We start from the raw sequence: 27143 nt of genomic DNA, 5'->3' as shown, positions 1-27143 counted from the left end.
TACCAATGGTGCACTCATACTGTATGCCTGCTCATGTTGGAGTTCTCACATAAGTATTCTTGTATAAGTATTCTCACATTCAACCACAACAGACAACAATTGCAAGTTGAAATATTTATTGTCAAATTTGACATAACACTTCATATTTGCCACTGTAGATCTGAAATACATCTGTCTTTATGACCTTGCATGTTCCCTCCTTTATTCAGACCAGTAACAGAAACCTGTTGAGCCAAAGTGGAAAAAAATAAAATGTCTAATTAATCAAGCCTTGTTCTTTTCCCACAATCAATGTAATTTAAGGATGCTCCATGATCACTAGATCCATATATTACTCCAAAGTATGCTTATTAACATGTTTCTTACAACAGGATCCAAGCTCAGTGGATTGACATCTGACCTGGGTTTTAGCAAGAGTCCCTCTACCCCTCAATAATGGCCACTAGACACACGGACAGCATCCAGTGGGCAAAGCATAGAAGGGATGGTGGCACACGCTACACCATGCATGTATGGAGTTATTCTATAGCTACTGTACGAGTAGTTTTATTACCTGTAGGCTGAGCAGAATGCAGGTCTCCATCTATGCAAGCAACGCCAGGCCACCACACCATTCACCTGAGCAACATGAAGAAACATTTGGACAAGGCGCTTCAACTGGAACAATTGTTTTCAATTTCATTAAAGAAACTAAATCTGAAAATCTAAGGAAAAATGTATCTTCCGACAGGATCCAAAGCAAGGTGTTGGCCTTCGCTTTAGGTTTTTGAAAGACTCTATAGACTTCCTCTTCCCCCCTGTGTTAGTCATTTAGGACACAAAGTCTTAAATGGGCAAAAAAGGGGATAATTCATATAAAGGACATCAAGAAACGTTATTACCTTCCAAGCCGTCAGGAAACAGCCTGCCTTGCGTCCAGTTAGAGGTCCTGCTTTAAGCTGGGCTCCTGATCATACCATGGGCTCTGGGTTAAGTAGAAATAAAGAGGATGGGAAAGTTAAACATCCTCTTCAACCAATCAACCGCACCAAAAACTCCTTGGTGTAGGTAATTAAACCAGAAATTAACATTTGAAACCAGACCAGAAACAAAGTCTGAAAATCTAATCATGACATTTCAAAGCAAGTTGTATCTTCCGACAGGATCCAAAGCAAGGTGTTGGCCTTCGCTTCAGGTTTTTGAAAGACTCTATAGACTTCCTCTACCCCCCTGTGTTAGTCATTTAGGACACAAAGTCTTAAATGGGCAAAAAGGGGACCACTCATATGAAGGACATCCAAGAAACTTCATTACCTTCTAAGTCATCTGCATGTCATGCGACGTACTGCCTTGTGTCCAGTTAGAGGTCCTGCTTTAAGCTTGGCTCCTGATCATACCATGAGCTCTGGGTAGGAAGACATGAAGATGGCAAAATTAAAACATTTTACTAAACCCAATATCACCACAACCACACCAAAAACACATCTTGGTGTAGATAACAAAACCAGAAACTAACATTTGAAACCAGACCGGAAACAAAATCTGAAAATCTAACCATGACCCATTTCAAAGAAAGTTGTATCTTCCGACAGGATCCAAAGCAAGGTGTTGGCCTTCGCTTCAGGTTTTTGAAAGACTTTATAGACTTCCTCTACCCCCCTGTGTTAGTCATTTAGGACACAAAGTCTTAAATGGGCAAAAAGGGGACCACTTGTATGAAGAAAGCCAAGGACAGCTCATTACCTCCCAAGCCATTTGCACATCAGGCCACTTTCCTGCTTGAAGACAGAAGTCAGAAGACCTGCCCCACACTGGGCTCCTTCTGCTCACTCCACAGGTTCTGAGTGGGGAAAGAAGTGAAGTAGAGGAAGATAAGATTCACACGCTTAACAGCTAACTACTAGGGGTGTAACGGTACATGTATTCGTATTGAACCGAAACGGTACGGGCATCACGGTTCGGTGCATGAATTTACACGGAGAATACACGGTATAAAAATAGGCTACATAAAACTCGCGTGCGGATTAATTCATGTAATGCAGAATTACTGTTCTTTAGAGACACCTAACGCTAATCTGTAGCCTCGCCTTAGCTCTGAAGGTCTGATTGATTGGCGCCCATGTTATTTTTTTGTCAGGTCGTCGGTCGAGTCAGTCAGTCAGAGATAGCAGCACTAACTTAAGCGAGTGGTGGCGACCCACAAGAGTTAGAGGACCCGCTGGTCTTTTTAAGATTGCCAGTTTGAGAACTTCAGTTACAGTAGTACAGGCGAGAGAGTGGTGGATAAGATTAAAACCGTGTCGGCGTTGTTCAGCAGTTGTTGGCTAACGTTATGTGAGTGGAAATATATCGAACATGCTACACATATTCGACGCCATCACCCAGATGATGTAGCCTAGGCTACCAATCACTGAAACGAGGAAAAAACTTCCCAAGCGCTTCACCAGCCTTTGGATACAAATAGGGCCAAAACCTATGGCTTAAAATGATTTCGTAATGACAGAAAGCTATGTAAATTGCGTGGTAATTACCTTTATGTTGGGGTAACTTGTACTTCTCACATGAGGAGCTGGCAGTGTTAAGTGCATAGACGGTAAAAGAAAGTGTCAAAGCTAACCACGAACCAGGCTAATGAACAAATCATGCTACGGTGAGTTAACGTCAAAGGGTAAAGTCACATGACTTTTATGGAATGAAAGGAGCAATTTCGTTTTTTTATAAAAGACAAAATAGTGTGATATTTTCACAGTTAGTAAAGTAAATATTGAGGCAAATTGTAGAACCTTCCATATACAACTAAACATGGATATTGAAGGCCTTGCTTAAGTGGATTTTAAAAAAAATTATTATTCTATGTAATTTGCACTTTCAGAAATAAGAGATGCTATAGGCCTATTTTCAGTTTTATAGCTGATTATCTAATTTTGTTTACAAGTTACAGATGGAGTCTGGGTACTTATTGTACTGTTCACATCTTACACACTTCAGGCTGTTGCAAATAGCTCAGGGGAGAGACATGACATGACACTAGGTGGTACAGCCTGAGACATGCACAATAAAATTAGCTTTTTGCATTTTTGTTTTGCTTTTCCCTTCATTGTACCGAACTCGTACCGAACCGTGATGTCCGAACCGAGGTATGAACCGAACCGTGACTTCTGTGTACCGTTACATCCCTACTAACTACATGCAATATCTTTGACTGGCAGGCGGTGTTTGCTTAGCAGCTAAGGAGCTGGCATGTGGAAGGCAGAAAAGTAGTGGGTTCAGTACCACTGTGCCCTTGAGCAGGGCACTTACACCCCCGAGTAGCTCTTGGGAGACCTTCGTAATAACCGATCTATGTAAGCCGCTTTGGATAAAAGTGCCAACAAAATGGATCAGTATACGTATCACTAAAGAAGCACTTGGAGAGCAGAGACTTACACTGAGGCCAAATGCCATATCTTTCAACACTGGAGAAAGTGAAACTAACTTTGCGGAGCCACTTTGTGGGTCGCGTCGGTTCCAAAGTTTACCGGGTTTAATATGTGGCTCATGCTACACCTTTCCAGTAAGGTCCAAGAAAATCGACCCAAAAATGTGTGTGATCATGCTTAAACAAACAAACAAACAAACAGCACTGCAAACACCTCCTTGGTGGAGGTAACCAGACCTCAGGGTGTACATGTAAAAGCACAAGAATGGACTGGCTAACACTACTTGCATGAAGACGTGTACCTCCCGACAGGTCCAGAGGCAGAGGTAAGGCCCCTGCCCCAGGTTTAAGAGAGGGTTCTCTCTACCCCCCAGTAATGGCCACTAGACACACAGGCAGCATCCAGTGGGCAAAGCATAGAAGGGATGGTGGCAGGCGTGCGCACCAGAGTTTCCGCTAGAAAAAAATGGTGCCGGTCAAAGTGACCGGCAGAGGTTTCGTTTTCCGGACATTTTAATGATATGCCAGTCATATATCCTATTATCCCTTCTTAATTAGTCAAACTGAGGAAAACTGGAGACAGGCTATGTAGTTTAAAGAATTACATAATCTGTATAGAATGCAACATGTTCATTAGACTAACTTAAACATGCCTAACAAGATCTAGCCAGTATCTTTTCATGGACAGCAAGAGTCCGCTTCGTTCGTTGTTTTAAAAAGGCTACATTGTTTGTTGCTGCTACCCACGTTATCTCAGTGGTGACTGTTTAACTTGCACAGATGTGCACAAGAATGAGCGCTCACACCACTACCCCCTAATGCTATGCCTGTTTATTTGATAACAATAAATTAAGAAATGTTTCCTATTCTGGGAAATGTTTAGTTTCTTTTTCTTTCGGCCGCGGTTCAATGATACCGTTTAATTGTGCCAGAAATTATCCGCGGACCAGTAATCGCCTCGTCGAGGAGGCCCTAACCCTGCAGATCATAGACAGAGAACGTAATAATAACATAAACCTACTGTATGCTTTGGGTAAAGAACGCTTTGCATGTCCAATGTACACGGAGAATGACAGTGTCTTGGAGCGGCCGCACCCCCCCCAACTCCACTTCCAATGTCACTGATTCCGACAGATACGCCAGACACTTCTGCTTTTTATCTGGTGGTGGTGGAGTTGACCGGACATCTGAGGCTTCAGACGTTACCAATTTATCATCCATCGCGTCTGGCCTCTGAAAAAACATTTAAGGCTAGTCTGCCTGGGCCTGGCCATGTTTGAACCGCCTCTCATTTCTTCGTTGTTTAACATGGACGTTTTAAGCGTGCGCTTCCTATTTGAAATGCAGCATAGGTTATGCGTGTTGTTTAATAACGTTCAAACGATAAAGCCTGTTCATTTAAAAACATAGCCAGAGGACGTATAATATAGGTTTAGGCCTACATATTAAGGCTTATTCTCAAATTCAGATTACGTTAGGGGACGGGATTATTAGCCAATTTCAATCGGACAATTTGACCGGAGAGATTTAATTTTGTCGGACATTTAATTTTTTTTTCCGGCCAATGTCCGGTAATTACCGGACAACGGAAACCCTGGTGCGCACACACACACACACACAACGCATGTATGCCATTATTCTACAGCCACTGCATGAGTAGTTTTATTACCTGTAGGCTGGGCAGAATGCAGGACTCTCATCTATGCAAGCAACGCCAGGCCACATCACCATTCACCTGTGCAACATGAAGAAACATTCAAACAACTGGAAGAAATTTTCAACTAAAAATGTCACATTTTAAAGAAAGTTGTATCTTCCGACAGGATCCAAAGCAAGGTGTTGGCCTTCACTTTAGGTTTTTGAAAGACTTTATAGACTTCCTCTACCCCCCTGTGTTAGTCATTTAGGACACAAAGTCCTAAATGGGCAAAAAAGGGGACCGCGCATATGAAAGTTTAAACATTTTCATTACCTTCCCGGTAATTTGCTTATCAGGTCATTGCATGCCTTGCTTCCAAACTGCCCTTAGCTGGTGGCCTTGTGCTCACTCCACAAGTTCTGTGTGGGAAGAAATGAAAGAATAATTGGATTGGCAGATAAGGGTGAAAGTATACTTCTGCAGACATGCATGTGGGTGTCCCCAAAGTATGCCTGCATTATTGCTGTTGTGGGCATGTGTCAACATGCATCAGCTTTCCGTGCAGACTGCGCTGATGACTAAAATTGTGTCTTGCATACAGTACACATAGACAGTGTCTACAGAAGCATACTTTGCACTGAACCAAATTCTCAATAAACGCATTTTGTCATCTCTTGACATGCAAACCATGGGCTGCTCAGCGATAACAAAACCACATGGTTGTATTTAATCATTGCAGATGATACACAACTATTCTGATGAAGGATCCCTAATGCATTTCTACTGAGAAAAGCACACCCATATACATTCTTCCTTTACACACACAGATACGTCTCAGTGGTCAACTGAAAGTGTTTCTCCCGACAGGATCCAAAATAAGGTGACAGCCTTTACTTTAGGTTTATGAGAGAACTCTTCTACCCCCCTGTGTGTGACATTTAAGACACTTTTGAGTCTTAAATGGGCAAAAAAGGGGTTAAGTTACAAGAAATAAAATTAAACTTTGTTTTGACTTACCTATGTGCCTCCTTTCTGAAACTACTCGTTCCATTCTTGACCTTCAGGTTCATAATGACCCAAGATCATCCTGTTTTGAATAAGAATGCATTAGACGAGGTTAGAATGGTCTGAAGAGTATTACTAGCAATGCTTGATTTGTTTGCACTCTCATAAAGTGCTGTCAGCTTTCTTTCGCAGTTTAGCAAGTCATCTGCTAGCAGGCGTCTAGTCTAGGCCGTCTAGTCTAGGCCGACTAAGTTAGCATCATACCCCACCCACGTGGAAAGAAGCCATTACAATATCTGCAACTTAGCCATCATTAAAGTACTGAACTACTGGATCGCTTTACTACTGTGTTTAGTCAAGTTATGTGCGTTTTTCACATTCGCATCCTGCTCTTCGTGGATACTCAGGTTAGATTAAATTGGTACGATAAGCAAAACGACCGGGCCTACGACCACCTAAACGTGCTAACGTTAGCTTACTAAAATAAGTAGCTTCCTAGTAAGTGAAAGAACACAGTTTGTTACCTCACATGCTTGTAATGAGCTCGGACAAATCATGTGCAATTACTGAGATAGAGCAACAAAACAAAAAGCTGTTCAATGACCAAAATAAATTCTGTAAAAACTTACATTAATAACTTCTCACAGGGAGCCTGCATAGATCCAGTCTTTCCACCTAAGCATGCCGCTCTGAAAGACTTGCGTAAAAGCGGAAGAACTGGACCACGTGACGGGGAGGTCTATTAAAGGGGAAATGCTAGAGGCGATATCCTATGACGAAATCGCACGAAATGGATGAATGATGAATGAGTGGATGAGCATATGAATGAATGAATGAATGAATGAATTGATTAATAATTAATGAACTATGTGATATTTTATTTATTGGAGCTTAAAGTTAGCTGAACATATATTAGTGATTCAATGAAAAAAGAAAAAGGGGAAAAAAATTGAAACACTCACTGTTTAAAAATAAAAAGCTTTTCTTACTGGCTACAATGCCTATGCGTTTCAGCTTTAAGTCTTCATCAGGGCATGCCAGACAAACACAGGTGTACCTGAGAGAGGTGAGAGTAGTCACATGACCTAAGTCCCACCCCTGCAAGCCTACACAACAAAGACTCACACACATAATAATCTCCAAACATATAAATCCAACATAACGTTTTGGGGAAATTAAAGGACTGCAAAGAAGCACATAAAGTGATTGTTTTCTGCTAGGACTATTTATCCATTTCATTCTAAATTCGAAAGACTTGAAAGTCATTAGGGCTACTGTAACCTGCCACCTCTCAGCATCTTTTATGTAATTTCATTGTAGAGTGCAACTGTTGAATCCATTTTTATTTTTCATGTGTATACACTTATTTGTGTGAATAGGCTATCTACTGGTCTGTATGGCTGCAGATGTTTGCTTGTCTACTGTATGGTAAGGTAGTACGTGCACTATGTGCAGTATATAAGCACTTGCTAGTGAAGCCTATTTGTTGCGCACAGAGGCTGCTTTGTTAGTGATTTTGTGTTGTTTGGTTTGGTTCGTTGTTGATATTTGTTGGTATAGGACCCATCATGACCGTGGAGGGGGGTGTGTCATGGCGTAATTCAACAATTCATGGCGTTGAAACACGTATGAAGGAAGTTCATGGCGTAATTCATGGCGTTGAAACACGTATGAAGGAAGTTGCTTGATAACCTCAGTGAAATGCTTTTGAAAGGCTTTTCTGTTGGTGATGTTTTTGTGAGTGGTTTGTGGTTTGTTAGTGATTTTGGTTTTGACGGTAAATAGGCTATGGTTGTATTGGCTGCTGTGTGAAATCCCCTACCTATAGCACAAGGAATGAACACTTTGATTTAGTTTATTACATATCAAGTAGTCAATTAGGCCTATATCATATAGTCATAGAATGGCATTTCTATTTAATGATAAAATAATAGTATTCTTTTTTTTACTTCAATTAAAAAAAATAAAGAAAATCCCTGATCACATCCACAACACTGTTTTCATAGTAGCCTAAGCCATCAGTAGATAATTTATCTCCATTTAACATAAAAGCTTTCTTGGTCATATCTTCAACATTAGCCTACTTTTGTACGAAGCCTTCAGTAGCCTAGATGTGGAGAACTTTAACAGTGAAGGGGAAGTGGTTTCTGTTATAAATGTTATTGGTCGCCGCTTTGACTACTTTGGTCCATTTCGGCTAGGATTGGTCCACTGGCGCTGTCTTTCAAACAGGAACTTTTCTCCAGCATCTTATCTAGTGAGTGGGCGGGGCATGTGAGGTCCTTACGTCTAGGATGTAATCCATTGCTAGCAACCTGCCGCTGCTAGCTGCTGATGTTTACTTTCAATACAGCCGTCATTTTTCATCAAGGACATTGTAATCGCTAGCAAAAATGAACTAACATAGCCACCAAAGACCGCTTTCTCTTTTGTTTTGTGCACGCAGCACATACCAACACATTGGTGTTGGCGAGCGAGCGGCGAGGATTGCCTGGTGTTTAGCCGTGGCATTTGCATCTTTACAACTGGGATTGCAGCCTGGCCTCTTGCCCGTGCTGCGAAATTCATTTCCACCATTGTCCTTTACTTGAAATCATGTTTATTTCACAACGATGGCTGTGAGGGGGACCCTGTAAACTAAATGACTGTCAGAAATATCGCCTCCATTTGTAATATGGTGAGTAATGTGTTGTCCTTTGAATTGTTAGCTAGCTTTCGACCCCCGGCTCCCGTTTTAGCAAAACAGATGATACTGCTCATGCCGTTTGATCTCGGCTAAGTCCGCGGCTTCTGACGTTTTATCGACAGGGATGTGCATGGGGAATGGCTTTGACGTGGAGATTTAGCGATAAAACGTGAAATAGGGGACGGCCTGGTTGTGTGCTCGGCTCAAAATGCATGACCTGCGCATACTGATATTGCATGCAACATGTAAAATGTGTAACAGAGTCTGCCTGGGAGCTAGTAAGCATCTGTCGTGGTCAAGAGTCAATGGGTGATGCTCTTGGCAAGGAATGCAATCATGGTGTCAAGCAGCCGATGTTTTGACAGAGCAGAAGTGGGTTAAGCTGTCTTCAAAGGGTCACCGGCCAAATGTGTGGAATAAAGGACCAACTTCTGTTATATCATATGTCTGCAGTGTTCATTTGCATTTTAAATATGACCACACTGGACCCACGTGCACATGCAGTGAACGTTCTGTGGCGTCTAGTCACGTGTCGTAGGATCAGCTGAGAATGCTACAGTAGAGTTACATATGTCCATGACGTCATATACTACGAAGCCATTCTGTAGTAGCCTACCAAAGCCTTTCAAGCTCAATGACCTATTTGCTAGATGAGCAACAACTAGTTTCAGTTAATTGTATGGACGATGACCACAGCAGTTGTCTCTGTTGGAAAACTTGAAGAAAATGAAAGCCTTGTGTCTTGTGTATCATCATTGATGTCAAAAGTAACCACTTGACTGCTGTAGAAGATGGCTGACATGTACAGCATACAGGACCAATAATCTAGATGTCTTGGTTCCATCAATATTTCCAAGAATTTCCCAAATGGAGTACTGCCATCACTGATCAGAGATGTTGTGGATGTCCCTTTATGGGTGTATTGCTCGTTTGCATTGTCCATGTTTTATAAAACTGGAGACTAAATTAATTTACACAGCCTCTCAAATGTACAGAATGGGTTCCCAATGCATGGACGCTGATTATATTGTGTAATAAGTCGCTGTACAAAAAGGATCCGTCTTTATCACAGATAACGACTAATTTGACATTGTGCAAATGGGCGCCCCAAGCACGCTGTCTAAGACTAGAGTGCCTGCCTCTGATCGGCTCGGCTTAATCAGAAGTATTACTGATTAATTAAACCGTTTTGTGTATGTTCCACTAACATGCTCCAGCCTAGACCACACACCCCATGTGCCAGCATTGCATAAGCCCATTCCTCAGGGGGGATTTGATGACTTTTCTCTGCACAGGTACCTGCCTGCCACCGTTGCTGCAGTGGTCAGTCGGCTGGTTAGGACACGGCTGTGCGTACAGCCGGGACAGGAAATGAGGACGCTGCTTCGGAGGGTCAATTACTGGGCCGTTATTATGACTCAGTGCGGTGTTAATGCAGGGGAGTTAATGAGGCCGCAACGAGAGGCTTGGGTGACTGAGTATTGACCACTCTCTCCCACACACACACACACAGCCCTGGCACACCATGTGAGAACATGTGTATGTGCGTGTGTAAGGAAGGTTACCTGTCACATCAGCGTGGACTCCTCTGTATGGCAAGGTTATTGCAATTTTATTGTGCCCATGATCCTATCTGCATAAAAGGTGTTTGCCTCCTCTAGTCTCATGCAGATGTTCAGAAGAGCCCTTTGGTCAGCCTCTCTCAGCCTCAGTTTGTGTCTTCATCTCGGCGTTTCCCTATTCCGAGCCCCAACAGAAGTCAGAGAATCCGAGCCAATATTCTGGGCTTCAGAGATTGCATGAAAAAAACCAAACTGCTGTCATTTGAGGTCCAAAGCATCTCTTAACATCTTTGATGCTTCTCTTTTAGCAGCGACATGGCTTTTGTCTGGCTCTGGGAAGTCGGCGGTTTTTGTGTACTCATAAGTGGCCTGTCGCTCCTGTCAAAAAATCTGCTGGGTATTCATATCTCAGCAGAGGGAGGAGAAAAGTGTTCCCATCCGCCAGGCATTCACATAGACTGCTTCCTGCCATCAGATGAAGGCAGCCAACCGCTAAATGCACCGTACTTCATAATGGAGGAGGGATTTGTTGTCAGTCATATGTCATCCATCTGACACACAGTCAGAAGTGGTTTTGTTCCCTTCATAAAGGCAGCCGTATCGTGTTCGTCAAAATCGTTGTGATATTTGAGGCAATCAAGACCACTCTGAGAGGACTTTTCATTAGTGAAGTGCTTGTGTTCTCACATCAATGTAGTCTTTGAGAAGCCATCTCTCTCTGCTTCAGTGTAACTTTCCAGTGAGGCCATAGGCTACTGTAGCTTTGGGTTCTGAATCAACTCTCTGACTCTTCTGATCCAAATTGGTTTACAGAAGTCAGTTAAGGCAGCACAATAGAATAATTGGGATTTATACCACTTGGTGTCAATTTCATAAAGCTGAGTAAAAGGGCCACGTTCATACCGAGGACAACAATGTGTGCATCGGTGATGACAGATGCTCCATATCAGTGTAACATGGAAAAAGTCAGGGCAACATCAAAATAAGTTTGAAGCTGGCCCCAGCTGTGGCGCAACTGGCTGTGGCACCTGCACCGTACGCGACCCGGGTTCGATTCCCGCCCCGTGGTCCTTTCCGGATCCCACCCCTGCTCTCTCTCCCATTCACTTCCTGTCACTCTCCACTGTCCTATAATTAAAGACATAAAAAGCCCAAAAAAATATTTAAAAAAAAAAATAAAAAAATAAGTTTGAAGCTATTATGCTAAGGTAAAAGTTGTGGGCACCGCAAATGACTTTAGAGGGGGGTTTACTTGATGAAGTGAAAGCCATGAAATATGGCAAGGCACAGCGTGGGCTTTCTGTGGGCAGAAAAAAGTCAGTATTTATGCTGTCTTTGAATATCTGCCCTGTCACATGACTGGTGGAGGTCTTAGATAGATGATAGATACTTTATTGATCCCCAAGGGGAAATTCAAGGTCTTATTGCTCGCGTTCTCTTTGCTAATCTCGGGGAGTCTCACAATCTGGCAAACTCCCCTCTCCTCACTCGCCCTGTAGCTCTCTAAAAAGGCGGGCTGGCACAGTGCTGGCACCATGCCCTAGTGCCCCATTACCCCCCCTGACCACCCACCGCACCACGCATGGCTTGTATCTGTGTCTGAGGTTTACACACGCAGGTGTCGTGGTCGAAATCGAGCCACCAATCGGGGACGTTATTGGATGTTGACGTGCTGCTGTAGTGTGTGTTGTCCGCCTGCCTCTTCCCGCTCACTCCGGGTGCGGTGCCTCGAGGCGATGTGCGGTGGTCGTGACTCAGGTCTGAAGAGAACAGGCTGTACGCTCCTGTCTGCGTCCCCTCGTCCCACTCCTACCCCACCGCCTGGGGCTGGCTGTCTTGACTCGCCGGCTGGTTGGCGGGCCGCCGACCTTGCCCAGTGTTTTTTCAGCGCTGCCCAGGGGACGTGGAAAGTCACCAAAAAGGGTTTCTCACCTGTGTGTTTGAACGGCTGCAGTTGGCATAACCGATGACGTATGGTAGATAATTACTTGCTGGAAGAGCTGTGTGTGTGTGTGTGTGTGTGTGTGTGTGTGTGTGTGTGTGTGTGTGTGTGTGTGTGTGTGTGTGTGTGTGTGTGTGTGTGTGTGTGTGTGTGTGTGTGGTTGGTGAGAGTGGGAGAAGGCATTCTGAGGTGTTTTGATCATCTAGAGTAACATTATTACTTTCTCTCTTTTTCTCTTTCCCTCTTTCTATCTCTCTCCCTCTTTATTTCTTTCTGTCTTTCTTTCTTTCTCACAGGGCACCAATGCCTCTGCCCTGGAAAAAGACATTGGGCCAGAGCAGTTCCCCATTAATGAACACTACTTTGGATTGGTCAATGTGAGTATCTATGCAACAAATGACACACACTTCACTCATTACATAACATCAGGAGAAGTTGCATGCATGTGTTTTATATTACTAGAGAATAAAAAGGTAGCTTGTATTTGCTTTGATCTTTTTGCTTAAATCAACATCTACACTTGATTAGATTTCATTTTAGGTCCCTTTTGTGTTGACATGAGATTATACTCGTGGGCATTGTCACTCTTTCTCCCCAGTATTTTTCCATGAAGGCTGTACTCTCATTGGTTTGGCCAGCATTTTCCTGCGAGTCGTATTTCAGATACAATGTCATATTGATTTTTTCCCCTCCTGCAGCTCAATTAATTGAAAAGCCTTTCGTGTTCTCATTTAGGAAGGGGATAACATTTCATCCTTGCGGTAACGATGCCTTCCAAATGTTGTTACCAAAAGGCCATTCATCATCGGTGGCCTGCACACAAAATATCCAAACTCGCCGTGACCGAACAACAAGTATCGCCAAAACCCATCACAAGGACAAATTTTAAAAAAAAAATTCCGTCTTGGCCCAGAGAACTGCTCCCATTCACGCTGAGTCAGTAAGACTCAACCCCAATATGAAGCAAAAAAGAAACAAGTTGAACAGGAAGGAGAGAAAAGACAGCAAGGAGAAAATGGTTCCCTTTTTCTCGCCTTGTGCTTCTTTGAAGGGAGCCATATTGTCAAGAGCAGTGTATCTAGAATGGGTATCATGCCCACGATCTGGTTGCGTTGCGAGAGAATGGGGCACTCTGGGAGGAAGGAGAGGCAGCCAAGTCTCCGTTAGTTATCAAAAGGCTCCAATGCTTCAGTGTCTCTGATGTGTTTGCGGAGTGGCTGTAGGTGTTGTTTTTGGAGATGAATATCCATAATGTTTTTTTCGTTTTTTGTTTTGCTGTATTGTTTTTGGCCTGGTGACACAGCAGAGGGCTCTCTCTCTCTCTTTCTTTTTTTTGTTTCTTTCTTTCTTTCTCTCTCTCTCTCTCTCTCTCTCTCTCTCTGTCTCTCTTTCTCTGTTCTCTCTGTTGCGGCTTTTGCTGGGCCTACAGTGTGGTTCCCGTGAAGAAAGCACACAAAAACATGGGTGTCCCTTTCAGAATGCAGGGGTCAGAAACGGGTCGCCCGGAACCACAACAAAATTGCTGTCTCCATGGCAATTCGCTGTCGGTGTTCCTCTCAGGTCCAGAACTTGTTGTGAAACAGGTTGTGTGTGTGTGTGTGTGTGTTTGTGTGTGTGTGTTTCGTGCCCATATTTTTTAATCAGTCAGGTGCAGATATGGGGGCTCCAAAACGAATTAGTCATCCCAGTGTTTTGATGCCTCTTTCCACCATTCTTCACCATCTAGCGTTTTTATGCATGTAGAGTAAACATTCTCTCTCTCTCTCTCTCTCTCTCTCTCTCTCTCTCTCTCTCTCTCTCTCTCTCTCTCACACACACACTCCCTCTCCCCTGATGAGAGTGCTCATCCAAGCAGAACCGTTTTTTTGGCTTGGCCTGGCTTCTCGGCTGGGGCGTAGCCAGGAGTGCCAGAAGGGGTCAGCGCTATCGGGCTGTGTTGTAGCGGTGTTAATGGCCGTCGGATTCCACCTGTCTGTGTTGTTAACGGGAACCAGCCGCCATGGGTGGCCTCTGTCGCTGGCTCCTCACCGTCGTGGCGTTTCCCCCTCGCCGTGTTTACCTGGGGGAAAGGCATGCCCGGAGCCCTGCTAATCCATCATGAAAGATGCACGTTTGCGCTCTGTCAAACACACTTGGCCTCACACTTTCCTTCTCTCTCTCCCTTCTCTTGTTTTCTTCATTCACTCTCTCTCTCTCTCTCTCTCTCCCTCCCACTCTCCAAATTCCCTCACCCATCTAACCTTTCTTACTCTTTTCTTTTGTTTTTGTTTCTCTCCCTCTCTCTTTCTCTCTCTTTCTCCCTCTGTTTTACTCCCTTTCCGACTCTCCCTCCCTCCCTCTCTCTCTCTCTCTCTTTCTCTCTCTCTTTTACTCCTTTCCGACTCTCCCTCTCTCTCTCGCTCTCGCTCTCTCTCTCCCTCCCTCTCTCTCTCTCTCTCTCTCTCTCTCTCTCTCTCTCTTTCTCCCTCTCTTTTACTCCCTTTCTGACTCTCCCTCCCTCCCTCCCTCTCTCTCTGCTCTCCCTCTCTCAGTTTGGGAACACGTGTTACTGTAACTCGGTGCTGCAGGCGCTGTACTTCTGCCGGCCGTTCCGGGAGAACGTGCTGGCGTACAAGGCCCAGCAGAAGAAGAAGGAGAACCTGCTCACCTGTCTGGCTGACCTCTTCCACAGCATCGCCACGCAGAAGAAGAAGGTGGGCGTCATCCCGCCCAAGAAGTTCATCTCGCGCCTGCGCAAGGAAAATGGTGAGAGGGCCGGGCACGACCACACACACACACACACACACACACACACACACACACACACACTCTCTCAATGCACACACACACACTACACACATGCACACACACACGCCCTCACACACACGCCCTCACACACACGCCCTCACACACACACACACTCACTCAACACACACACACCAACACACACACACAAACACACACACACACACACACACACACACACACACACACACACACTCACTCTCAACACACACACACACAAACACACACATACTTACTGGTCCTAGACCTGCTTATGGAGGGCTAAAGGCAGGGTCAGATGCCAGGTTGCCTGCTGTGCTGCTTATGAGCCCAATTTAATGGGTTTTTGGTAGTTGTGTTGTTGGCTAAACACAGATTCAGGTGTGCTTCACTGAGTACATGTTACTGATGGAGATGAAGAGTCCTGAGAGAAAAAGTAAAGAAAGAGAGAGAGGAAGAGAGGATGAAGACACAGAGTGAGTGATATGAGCAAGGAGGTTTAGAGAGAGAGAGAGAGAGAGACACTCAGAGAAAGAGAGCGAGAGAAATAAAGATAAGAAACAGGGAGGGAGGGAGAGAGAGAGAGAGACTGGAGCAGGAGAGAAGAGGGGAAGAGTGAAGGAGGGGAAGGGTTGCTCTCTCAGCGCTGCTATTGGGGGATAGAGAGAGATTGTTCTGCTGTCTGATCCTGAGCTTCTCTCCAGATGAATTAACAATGCCATGCTCTGTCAAAGCTGGGGTAAGGTCAGCTGACAGATTCCCCCCCACCACACACACACGCACACACACACACACACACACACACACATACGCATACACACACACACACACACACACACACACACACACACACACACACACACACACACGCATACACACACATACGCATACACACACATACACACACACACACACACACACACACACACACACACACACACACACACACACACGCATACACACACACGCACATACGCATACACACACACGCACACACACACACACACATACACACACACACACACACACACACACACACACGCATACACACACACGCACACGCATACACACACACGCACACACATACACACACACACACACACACACACACACACACAGACACACATACACACTTGGTGGATGCACACAGGTGGATATTGTCTCTGCGTCTTTTGTGTGTGGGTGTGTGTGTACTTTTCTATGCATGTCTGTGTGCTCACCTGTGCCTATATCTCTGTGCTGGCTTGGCTGCTGACCACAGGTATGTGTGAGTCTGAGGCTGATCCAATCCATGTCCACAAACACTGTGTCAGTTTGGGAAAGCCTTCAAAACCTGCGTTAAAATGCGTAATTCTGATTGCTCCACTTCGGAGACGCTGATACGATGGTTTAATGTGGAAGGGAGGACGCATCAGGGTCCGGTTCGCCCTGTTGGGACTTATTTTCCCAATAATGACCGGCGTTCTATACATTATCCCTTACGTATTATTGTACTATAATGTATTACTGTCTTTAGATTCAACCCCTTCCTTCCAAACATACGCTTACATACTGTAACATACACACATACTTCCACTCACTCATTCACTGTCTTTCACACAGACATGCACACACATGGATACATACTGTACACATATATGTGTGTGTGTGTAGATGGGGGAAAAGCAATTTGGGGAAATGCAGAAATATATATGCGCACACACCAAAGATACCTACAGACTGAGACATACAGTATGTATCCATGTGTGTGCATGTCTGTATATATATACACACACACACACACACACACACACACACACACACATTGTGTGGTAGGTTGCATACCTGGAACTTCCCTGAAACTGTAACACTCTCTCTTTGTGTGTGTGTGTATGTGTGTGTGTGTCCGTGCTGCAGACCTGTTTGATAACTACATGCAGCAGGACGCGCATGAGTTCCTGAACTACCTGCTGAACACCGTGGCCGACATCCTGCAGGAGGAGAAGAAACAGGAGAAGCAGAACGGACGCCTGAAGAACAACGGCACGGCCGCCATCACTGGCGACAACTCCGTCAACGCGGCCGACGCCGACAACAAGGCCGAGCCCACGTGGGTGCATGACATCTTCCAGGGCACACTGACCAACGAGACGCGCTGCCTCAACTGCGAGACGGTGAGAGCCAGGGGTGTGTGTTTGGGGATGGAATAGAAGTGTGTGTGTTTGTGTGTGTGTGTGTGTGTGTGTGTGTGTGTGTGTGCGCGTGTGTGCGTGTGCATGCGCACATATGTGTTTGTGTGTGCACATTTATGGGTCTGCGTTTGTGTGCATGGTTGTTGTGTGTGTGTGTGTGTGTGTGCGTGTGTGTGTGTGTTTGTGTGTGTGCGTGCGCACATACAGTATGTGTTTGTGTGTGCACATTTATGGGTCTGCGTTTGTGTGCATGGGTGTGTGTGTGTTTGTGTCGTCTTGTCTGTGTAAGTGTGTTCTCTTGCTGGAAGCCCTGTTTGCATAACTCACACTGGAGCCTTTTCCCATGTCACCTCACCAGAACTACTCCATGACTTTTCTTTTTCTCCTTTTCTTCTCTTACATTCTTTTCTTCTCTTCTCTGTTAATCCTTTCTTTATCCCCCCCCCCCTGTTTTGTCTGACTCAGATGGTGTAGGTGTCAGTTCCAGCAGTGCCATTTGATGTCCAGTAATACTAGAATTAAATACCTGAGGGGACTGGATTAGTTTGTCCTGAAAAACAACCCGTGTCTGTGTGTGTGTGTGTGTCTCTGTGTGTGTTCACTTGCGGGAAGCCATGTCTGCGTCACTCTGTCTGGAGCTTTTGTCCTCTCTGTGGCCGTTCTCAGATGACCCCCACCTACACACACTGATTCATAGACACATAGAGAAATGATCACACACACGGCCAAACACCAAACACACATTCAACACCCTCTTAAGAGCTACACCCCTATCAGCATATCAAAGACGTGTGTGTGTGTGTGTGTGTGTGTGTGTGTGTGTGTGTGTTTGTGTGTGTGTGTGTGTTTGTGTGTTGATGTATTCATAAATTCAGTCTGAAAAGACTGAGAAACAGGTGCAACCATGAGTGGAACCTGACCCCTCCCACCAGGTCACACACAGACACACACACACTCACCTGTGCATTCTTTTTATTGTTCTACAGGTCAGCAGCAAGGATGAGGACTTCCTTGATCTGTCTGTGGACGTGGAGCAGAACACGTCAATAACACACTGCCTCAGGTACACACACACACACACACACACACACCACACACACACACACACACCACTCACCACAAACACACACACATAAAGTGTGTGTAAGGGATAACGGCCGTCAAGGTGTCCTGTCCACGGAATTAATGGACGAGGGGGGAGGCAAATTAAGAGTTTCCTCCGCCCGAGTCCATTAATTCTGTATAACAGGACACCTCGAAGGCCGTTATCCCGCTTCATCTGGTTGCCACTATAGGCAATAGTCATGCCTTTATAGCACGCAAAGGAAACAAGCAGTTCCGTTTAAAAAGAAGCCGTCTTGTTCAGTTTGTTCTACATCTTTCTTTGGCCCTAACAGAGATAGCATGGACAGTTGTCTTGTTTACAGTTGATTCCATTGTTGTGAAGCCTGCTTCCAGGCACAACTGTCGTCCTACTATGGTTGTTATAGTTACCATTTATAAGCATTGATATGGAACAGTGAGAACTTTTTTTACCAGATCTACTTCATTACCGTTATTCAGAATTAAGCCAATCCCTCCACGTATATATATATATATATATTATATATATATATATATATATATATATATATATATATATATATATACATACATACATACTAGGGGTGTAACGGTACACAGAAGTCACGGTTCGGTTCATACCTCGGTTCGGACATCACGGTTCGGTACGAGTTCGGTACAATGGAGGGAAAAGCAAAACAAAAATGCAGAAAGCATTTTTTTTTTGTACATGTCTCAGGCTGTACCACCTAGTGTCATACAGTCTCTTCCCTGAGCTATCTGCAACAGCCTGAAGTGTGTAAGATGTAGGCTAAACAGTACAATAAGTGCCCAGACTCAATCTGTAACTTGTAAACAAAATAAGACAATCAGCTATAAAACTGAAAATAGGCCTACAGCATCTCTTATTTCTGAAAGTGCAAATTACATAGAAAATGATTTTTAAAAATCCACTTAAGCAAGACCTTCAACATCTGTGTTTAGTTGTATATGGAAGGGTCTACAATTTGCCTCAATATTTTTCATTGTGTGTAAAGTAATAATCTAGCCTACTAATTGTGAAAATATCACACTATTTTGCCTTTTTTTAAAAAACGAAATTGCTCCTTTCATTTCATAAACAGACTACAACTAGAAGTCACGTGACTTTGCCCTTTGACGTTAACTCACCGTAGCATGGTTTCGGTTGTTTATTAGCCTGGTTAGCGTTGTCACTTTATTTTACTGTCTGCACTTACACTACCAGCTCCTCATGTGAGAAGTTACAAGTTACCCCAGCATAAAGGTAATTACCACGCGATTTACATAGCTTTCTGTCATTACGAAATCATTTAATTTAAGCCATAGGTTTTGGCCCTATTTGTATGTGTATCCAAAGGCTGCTGAAGCGCACGGGAAGTTTATTTCCCCTCGTTTCAGTGATTGGTAGCCTACATCATCTGGGTGATGGCTTCGAATATGTGTAGCATTTTTTCCACTCACATACCCAATGCTGAACAACGCCGACACACAATTTCATCTTATCCACCACTCTTCCGCCTGTACTAACGTTACTGTAACTGAAGTTTTCAAACTTGCGATCTTAAAGAGACCAGCGGATCCTCTAACTCTTGTAGGTCTAATCTTAGTGCTGCTAATGACTGACGGACTCGACCGACGACCTGACAAAAAAAAACATAGGCGCCAATCAGAGCTTCAGAGCTAAGGCGAGGCTACAGATTAGCGTTAGGTGTCGCTAAAGAACTCCCGTAACTCTCGCTACTTAACAGTAATTGCGCATGACATTAATTAATCCGCACACGAGTTTTATGTATTTTTATACCGTGTATTCTCCGTGTAAATTCATGCACCGAACCGTGACGCCCGTACCGTTTCGGTTCAATACGAATACATGAACCGTTACACCCCTAATACATACACACACACACACACACACACACACCCACACACACACACACACACACACACACAATACATTTTTGTTGGTCATTTGTTTGAAACACACCGTGTTTTACCGTGTCTCCCTGCAGGGACTTCAGTAATACAGAGACTCTGTGCAGTGAGTATAAATACTACTGTGAAACATGCTGCAGCAAACAGGAGGCCCAGAAAAGGTTAGTGTTTGAGTGTGAGTGCGTGCGTGCGTGTGTGTGTGTGTGTGTGTGCACGTGTGTGTGTCTGTCTGTGCACAGTGTTTCCCAAAGATCTGAAATACACATGTAGTGGTACCCGACAATCTTAGGGGGTTCTGGGGGGCATGCCAAGGCAGCGACCGAAGAAGACTAGGGATTGTGTCGTCCTTTTAAACACATTTTCTTTTAAAAATGTACCTGTGTGTGTGTGTGTGTGTGTAGGATGCGGGTGAAGAAGCTGCCCATGATCCTGGCCCTGCACCTGAAGCGCTTTAAGTACATGGAGCAGCTGCACCGCTACACCAAGCTGTCCTACCGCGTGGTCTTCCCCCTGGAGCTGCGCCTCTTCAACACCTCCGGTGACGCCATCAACCTCGACCGCATGTACGACCTGGTGGCCGTGGTGGTCCATTGCGGCAGGTAGACACACACACACACACACACACACACACATATACACACAGTCACATGCTCATATAGGCCTACTCTCAAACAACTGCACAGACATAAATAAGCATACATACATATACATACACACACACACACACACAGAGAGAGAGAGAGAGCTACAGTATACATATGCATCGGCAGTCATATAGAAAACATGTACATGCATATAAGAACAAACACACACACACAAACACCATTAGAGAAATATTCCTTGGCTCCAATACCACTGGCTCCATTAGTTGTGTTTTATTGCCTCTGAGGTTTACACTCCTCTTCGTCTGGTCATCCTCTGACACCGCAGTCATGTGCCCTCAGGCTGTCGGGTGCTGCACACACACTAAGTGTCCACTGTGTGGTCGGTTTGTGCTTGTGCTCCTGGTAAACAACTGCTAGGGTTTTTGTATTCACATTTAATGAAAAACTGTGTGTGTGTGTGCGTGTGTGTGCGTGTGACTGTCAGTGGGCCGAACAGAGGACATTACATCACCATAGTGAAGAGCCATGGCTTCTGGCTGCTGTTTGATGACGACATAGTGGAGGTGCGTACCCCACATCAAATGTGTTTGTCTGCCTGAGTGTGCATGAATCATCCCTATTCAGCTCATTCTTAACCAATGACCACTTGATCTCTCTGTGTTTTGCTCTCGTTCTCTGTCTCTCTCTCTCTCTCTCTCTCTCTTTATTTCTCTGTCTTTCTCTCACTATCACTTTTGTGTCTTTACATGTCTCTCACTCTCTCTCTCTCTCTCTCTCTTTTGTTTCTTTACATGTCTCTCACTCTCTCTCTCTCTTTTGTGTCTATACATGTCTCTCTCTCTCTTTTGTGTCTTTACATGTCTCTCTCTCTCTCTCTCTCTCTTTTGTGTCTTTACATGTCTCTCACTCTCTCTCTCTCTCTTTTGTGTCTTTACATGTCTCTCACTCTCTCTTTTGTGTCTTTACATGTCTCTCACTCTCTCTCTCTCTTTTGTGTCTTTACATGTCTCTCACTCTCTCTCTCTCTTTTGTGTCTTTACATGTCTCTCACTCTCTCTCTCTCTTTTGTGTCTTTACATGTCTCTCTCTCTCTCTCTCTTACAAATTCAAATTCAAATGTGCTTTATTGGCATGACTCAGAAAATAGTGTTGCCAAAGCAGTAACATGACATTACAAACAGATACAATATTTGTTTTAAGGGGGGTCAAAGAAAGGAAACTTATGATACTAAACTAAAAGAAAGAAAACTTATGTTTAAGAAAAATACTAACTAAATCCTGGTTTAAAGGAAACATAAACATGTATTCTTCAATCTGAATCTAAAGGAAACTTATTTAAAAAAAAAAAAAAAAAAAAACTGTATCTAAAGTAATTTACGATTTGTAAAATTCTTTTGTGTCTTTACATGTCTCTCACTCTCTCTCTCTCTCTTGTGTCTTTACATGTCTCTCACTCTCTCTCTCTGGCTTTGTTTCCCCTTCATGTTGCAGAAAATCGATGCACAGGCCATCGAGGAATTCTACGGCTTGACTTCTGACATTTCCAAGAATTCCGAGTCTGGATATATTCTCTTCTACCAGTCCAGGGAATAACAAACAAAAGAGGAAGAAAGGAAGACAGAGAGAGAGAGATAGAGAGAGAGAGAGAGAAAAAGAGAAAGAGAAAGAGAGAGAGCGAGCGAGAGAGAGAGAGCACACAGAGGGAGGGAGAGGAAAGGAACATAAACAAGTTGACTTGGAACCCCTTAAACCTAACCCCCAAACGCTGCCCCCCCCCCCCTATACACACACACACACACACACACACACACACACACACACTCGTCTCCTCAGTGCCTCTCCCCCCAAAAAAACTGTGTGCCAGTAACCCAGCCATTTCTTCCCTCTCAGTCTGCCAACACTACATTTCACTCTTTCTTTCTCTTAGAAACTGCATTTCACCTGCATTTGAATGGCACTTTAGAACAAATATCAAATGACAAAGAAAGGTATTTGGGTGGGGAGAAAACTGACAACTGAAGCTCCCGCTATTCAGCTATCTATGAGGAGTGACTCTGACTGCCCAGTGCCCAAATATGGACATCTCTCTCACCGTTACCGGGGGTGTGGTCTCGTTGCTTGGGCCTCTCTTCCACAGTAGAGGAAACTTAGCAAGAAATCTCAATTTCTATATTTATGTATAGTGTGTGTGTGTGTGCGCGTGCGTGTGTGTGCGTGTGTGTGTGTGTGTGTGTGCGCGTGTGTGCCTGATGAGCAGAGTTCATGTGCATTTCCATGTGAATCAAATCAACTCTGATACTAATTGGCAAGGTGCCTGGCCTTTGTTCTGTCTCAGTGTGTGTGTGTTTATGTGAGTGAGTGTGTTTGAAGTGATGTTAAGCAGAGCGGTGCTGATCCCTTCCCAGAGGCTTTGTGTGTGTATGTCTGTGTGCGTGTGTGTGTGTGTGCGTGTTTGATTTCTCGTTGACTTTATAGAAGGGACTTGAAAGTACTGTCAAAGACCTAGTGTTTAACATATCAATAACTGTTTCTCTGTCTGGAAAGGGGACAGTGAAAACCAGACCTTGTGGTGAAATGGGTATTGTGTGTGTGTGTGTGTATGTGTGTTTGTGTGTGTATAAGCACACAGAAGCCTGTACCAGTATGCAAGATGGTGTCCTGCAGGACCTTGCACATATTTGTGTGCTAAATGCACAGGTGTCGTCACGTGGAGCTGAGCTTATATTGCAAAGTGCTGAAGTCTGGGAGCTTGTTTTGATAGGCGTCAGCCATGCTCGGGGAGTCTCTTAATGGCTCCTGTGTCGAGTTGGCCGTGTTCTGGCTCGTCATGTCACACCATCACGTCACACCATCACAGGGTGGAATTTGCCATAGGAACAGTGGAGGAGTTGAAGCTGCAGGTGATGGATGTGATGGATGGATACAGTGGAGTTGAATGGAGTTGGTGTTGAACTGGGAAAACACTGTCTTTACCCAGTGGAGTTGCTCCTGGATTTTGTCGTCTTGCTCAGAAAAGCACATGACTGTTTCTGCGCTCTGATATTTAAATAGCTGCATGTCTGTAGATCTCTTTGTTATGCCATCTCAATAGATGAGACCTTGCAGCTTTTGCAACCATCCAGCCGCCCCTAAGTGTTTACACTGGGGAATTCAAGGGGGGGGTTTTTCCCCCTCTGAATGCCATAGAGACACACAGATCTGTTGAAGGAGAGCAGCCTTGGATCCCTTCTGTACAGAAGATTGGTACAGGTTTGTGTGACTCCAATGAACTTCTAGCAAAGTTTTTGAGAGAGAGAGAAGAGAGGTAGAGAGAGGTAGAGAGAGAGTAAGGGAGTATGGAGGGAAGGAGAAAGAGGGAGATAGCAAGGCCAGCCTGTCACTCAGCAGTGATGACAAAAGAGGCTCTAATGTAACCCTCGTCTTTTTCTAACCGAGCTGTTGTGGTCCACAGTCGTCTCGCATCCTTTCTCCAGCTTGCTTTGTGAAATTGCTTGTTTCATTCCAGATACTGGCACTATTTGTCTCTGTGACCATGTGTTTCCTGTCTAGCCATAGGGCCCCTCACTTTGACAAGAAATGAAGAAACAGTCGGCTTTCTTTGGCTGAGCAGCTGTATCAAACACTGATGCATCGTCTGCGGCGTTGCAGTGCCGTGGCGGCGAGTTTTACAGCTGCTCCTGCTTTGTTATTGGCTTAGGTGTTGACTGCAGTCTTCTGGGTCTGGGTCTGGGGAAATATCTGTCTTTCCTCTGCAGTGTGTGACGCATTGAAGTCTCTGGCTGTGTGGAGTTGTGATGTGGGGTGTGCCCCCACCCTCCCATTGCAACTGTTTGTTAACATGACACATCTCCTAAGATCTCATTTAATGATTTGCCCTAATTATAGGTAGCAGGATTGCCGTGTGAGTGTTTAAGTTTGTTTGTGTGTGTGTGAGAGAGAGAGAGAGAGAGAGAGTGTGGATTATGTCTGTGTATATAACCCCTTCATGGTGTCGTGTCAACACCACACATGGACACATCTTAACTCCAGACAGAAGCATCGTTAAAAGCCTTAGTTCCGTTCAGGCTTGCCTTTTCTAGTCCTCGACATACTTGTCCCCCAGCAGAGAGGCAGGTGCCTGGGCAGAGAGTAGGAGGGGGGTGGGGGTAAAGGTGAGCTCTTATCACACAACTTCCCAGCAGTGGACATCCATTGATTCTGCTTCTCATTCTCCAGTACTGAGCTCAGCTTAGAGAGGGTTACATCACTCTCTGACAGAGAGAGAGAGACAGAGACGATTTTGTGTGTTTGTGTGTATAGAAGTGTTACTTAAGTCTGCAGACATGCTGAAGGCATTCCATGCCTGCAGTGCTGAAAGTATGACCAGTATGTAAACTTACGTGAATGCATTTAATCTTTAACAATGAAAAGGTGTGTGTGTGTGTGCGTGTGCGTGTGCGTGTGCGTGTGCGAGTGCGAGAGTGTGTGTGTGTGTGTGTGTGTGTGTGTGTGTGTGTGCTCGCGAGTGTGTGTGTGCGTGTGTGTGTGTGTGTGTGTGTTTGTGTGTGGTAGAAAGGGGAATGGAGGTTCAACTCCATATCATGGTGCAATAAAGTAACAGTGATCATACCACATATTGGTATGAACATTTTTTCGAGTGATTAGATTAAAATCTCATTTTGTGATGATGCTAACCTTCTGGTTAGTTAATGTAGTACTCACAAAAAAAAAACCTACACCCATTGTTGTGTAGTTTCCCTTGTTGCGTTGTCTTTGTTTGATGTGCTTTATGTCATCTTACTTGAAACCATTCCCTATGGGAAACCTTGACATATGTTACTGCCAGCAACTAAATTCAGCTATTCTCACCGTGTAAGGTTTATTTCATAGGTATCATTGTGTGCATTGGAGATGAAAATGGGGTAACATTAGTGTTTGGAATGGTTGGTTCACAAGTCCCGTAATGTCACCCTGACTCACTGTGATGCTGGCATAACTGATGATACCTCCCCCCTTTCATTTGACCTTTTTACCTAGTTATCTATGCTTGAGCAATTATTAGTGTGTGTGTGCGTGTGTGTGTGTGCGTGTGTCTGCGTGTGCCTGCGTGTGCGTGTGTTCACCTGTGTGTATGTAAAGAGTGGGTACAAAAGCAAATGTAGCTTCTGCTCGGCACCCATGCGATCGTGTATCCTGAGTTGTCCCTCTGCAACTTGAAGTGGAACCACATTCTTATAAAGATGTGCCAAAACTGGAATATAATAACAACACTTACACAAGTGAGTACTGTGTACACATGGACAAGAACAGCTACCACAACTGGAATAGTGGAGAGACTCACATGCAAACTCTTCTAGAAGAATTCCATGATGAACACTATGTTACCTGCTAACATACCTTTGTACATAGGTACAATGTAGAAATATCTGCTAGGACTTTGAAATCGATATCTATATTTTTGAAGAAAAAAAAAGTGAAGGTTATACAAAAAAGGTCTATTGTGAAGATGAAAGAAATTATCAAATAAATGCAATGCTCACTAGAAGTTTTCAACCTGGTTGGTCAGTCCCATTTCTGTATCAGTTCCACATATGAGTGAAACTTTTGTCTGGTCTTGGAAAAGACAGCTGTGAATTCAATGGCTTTGTCTGTCAAAACACAACCCCACCCCACCCCAACACACACACACACACACACACACACTCAACCACACGTACATACATAATTGTTGCATCATCAAGGTCTTACCATGATTATCTTTGTTATATTTGTGTAAATATTCCATTTTTAAAATGTGCATACAGACCAGTGTACGAAAGAAGTTTGTGCTTATGTTGGTCCCCATTGAGATTTTTTATTTTTAAGTCTGTGGTCTGACTTTGTTCACCATAGGCGAGTGCGCGTGCGTGCGTGCGTGCGTGCGTGCGTGCGTGCGCGTGTGTGTGTGTGTGTGTGTGTGTTCTAGGGGGGTGGTTAAGGGGCTGACACTAGTGGAACTGTAAGTGCACTTTTCTAGCGCAGAATTAAAATGCTTTAATAAGAGCTGTGGAGTAACTGAGATTTGAGTGTTTTTTTCCCCCCCTCTGGTTTCTCAATAAACATAAGAAATCAGGCTTGAGTGTTCTCCATTACTTATATGTACATACACACCTGTGTGTCTGTGTCTGTTATTTGCAACTGGCTTGCAGGCTTCAGGCTAACCACACTGGCTACCAGAATATCACAGAATCACACTTCATACTGACCACTAACCGGGTACCAGGAACCTCACAGAGTACCACACTTCATTGGAACTACACTGTACCGCAGTGGTACCGCATTTTGACCGTACCGCACAGGGTAACAGACAAACACAGAGGACTGCACTTAACACTGACCA

The 27143-nt window shown here is 44.3% G+C and overlaps 1 protein-coding gene, 1 long non-coding RNA gene and 7 other non-coding genes across 9 annotated transcripts; 1 reads left to right on the top strand and 8 right to left on the bottom strand.

The window, feature by feature from the left end:
* Positions 1-99: 99 nt before the first annotated feature.
* LOC143116849 (uncharacterized) lies at positions 100-6744 on the bottom strand. Its single transcript, XR_012985931.1, has 9 exons — positions 6671-6744; positions 6054-6123; positions 5370-5455; positions 5067-5132; positions 1723-1819; positions 1294-1384; positions 882-964; positions 554-618; positions 100-224 (listed from the first exon to the last, which is right to left on the bottom strand). It is a non-coding gene; the product is annotated as an uncharacterized LOC143116849 (long non-coding RNA).
* On the bottom strand, positions 354-472 carry LOC143117555 (small nucleolar RNA SNORA26). Its single transcript, XR_012986006.1, has one exon. It is a non-coding gene; the product is annotated as a small nucleolar RNA SNORA26 (small nucleolar RNA).
* LOC143117554 (small nucleolar RNA SNORA26) lies at positions 713-837 on the bottom strand. Its single transcript, XR_012986005.1, has one exon. It is a non-coding gene; the product is annotated as a small nucleolar RNA SNORA26 (small nucleolar RNA).
* On the bottom strand, positions 1125-1249 carry LOC143117553 (small nucleolar RNA SNORA26). The gene has a single exon (XR_012986004.1). It is a non-coding gene; the product is annotated as a small nucleolar RNA SNORA26 (small nucleolar RNA).
* Positions 1554-1678, bottom strand: LOC143117552 (small nucleolar RNA SNORA26). Its single transcript, XR_012986003.1, has one exon. It is a non-coding gene; the product is annotated as a small nucleolar RNA SNORA26 (small nucleolar RNA).
* LOC143117550 (small nucleolar RNA SNORA26) lies at positions 3692-3810 on the bottom strand. Its single transcript, XR_012986001.1, has one exon. It is a non-coding gene; the product is annotated as a small nucleolar RNA SNORA26 (small nucleolar RNA).
* Positions 5203-5327, bottom strand: LOC143117551 (small nucleolar RNA SNORA26). Its single transcript, XR_012986002.1, has one exon. It is a non-coding gene; the product is annotated as a small nucleolar RNA SNORA26 (small nucleolar RNA).
* Positions 5886-6004, bottom strand: LOC143117548 (small nucleolar RNA SNORA26). Its single transcript, XR_012985999.1, has one exon. It is a non-coding gene; the product is annotated as a small nucleolar RNA SNORA26 (small nucleolar RNA).
* Positions 6745-8350: 1606 nt separating the features above from the next.
* Positions 8351-26911, top strand: usp46 (ubiquitin specific peptidase 46). Its single transcript, XM_076278188.1, has 9 exons — positions 8351-8718; positions 12528-12608; positions 14763-14976; positions 16891-17147; positions 18152-18228; positions 20258-20341; positions 20582-20779; positions 21270-21348; positions 22277-26911. Exons 1-9 carry the CDS (start codon positions 8683-8685, stop codon positions 22376-22378), a joined length of 1128 nt encoding a protein of 375 aa, XP_076134303.1. The 5' UTR covers positions 8351-8682; the 3' UTR covers positions 22379-26911.
* The last annotated feature ends 232 nt before the right edge of the window (positions 26912-27143 follow it).

The sequence above is a fragment of the Alosa pseudoharengus genome, unplaced genomic scaffold (genome assembly GCF_046254945.1).
Source record: "Alosa pseudoharengus isolate Yale_2024_CS ecotype anadromous, Long Island Sound unplaced genomic scaffold, YU_APseudo_1.1 YU_APseudo_1.1_scf_11, whole genome shotgun sequence".
NCBI lineage: Eukaryota > Metazoa > Chordata > Actinopteri > Clupeiformes > Clupeidae > Alosa > Alosa pseudoharengus.
The sequence above is the reverse complement of the archived record's forward strand: the minus strand, read 5'-3'. Positions and strand labels throughout refer to the sequence as shown.

Bases quoted from the DNA above. Each gene is read 5' to 3' on its own strand.
- usp46 (XM_076278188.1), top strand. From the start codon at position 8,683: ATGACTGTCAGAAATATCGCCTCCATTTGTAATATG. The intron at 8,719-12,527 runs GTGAGTAATGTG...TCTTTCTCACAG, and splicing joins TCGCCTCCATTTGTAATATG to GGCACCAATGCCTCTGCCCT. The intron at 20,342-20,581 runs GTTAGTGTTTGA...GTGTGTGTGTAG, and splicing joins AAACAGGAGGCCCAGAAAAG to GATGCGGGTGAAGAAGCTGC.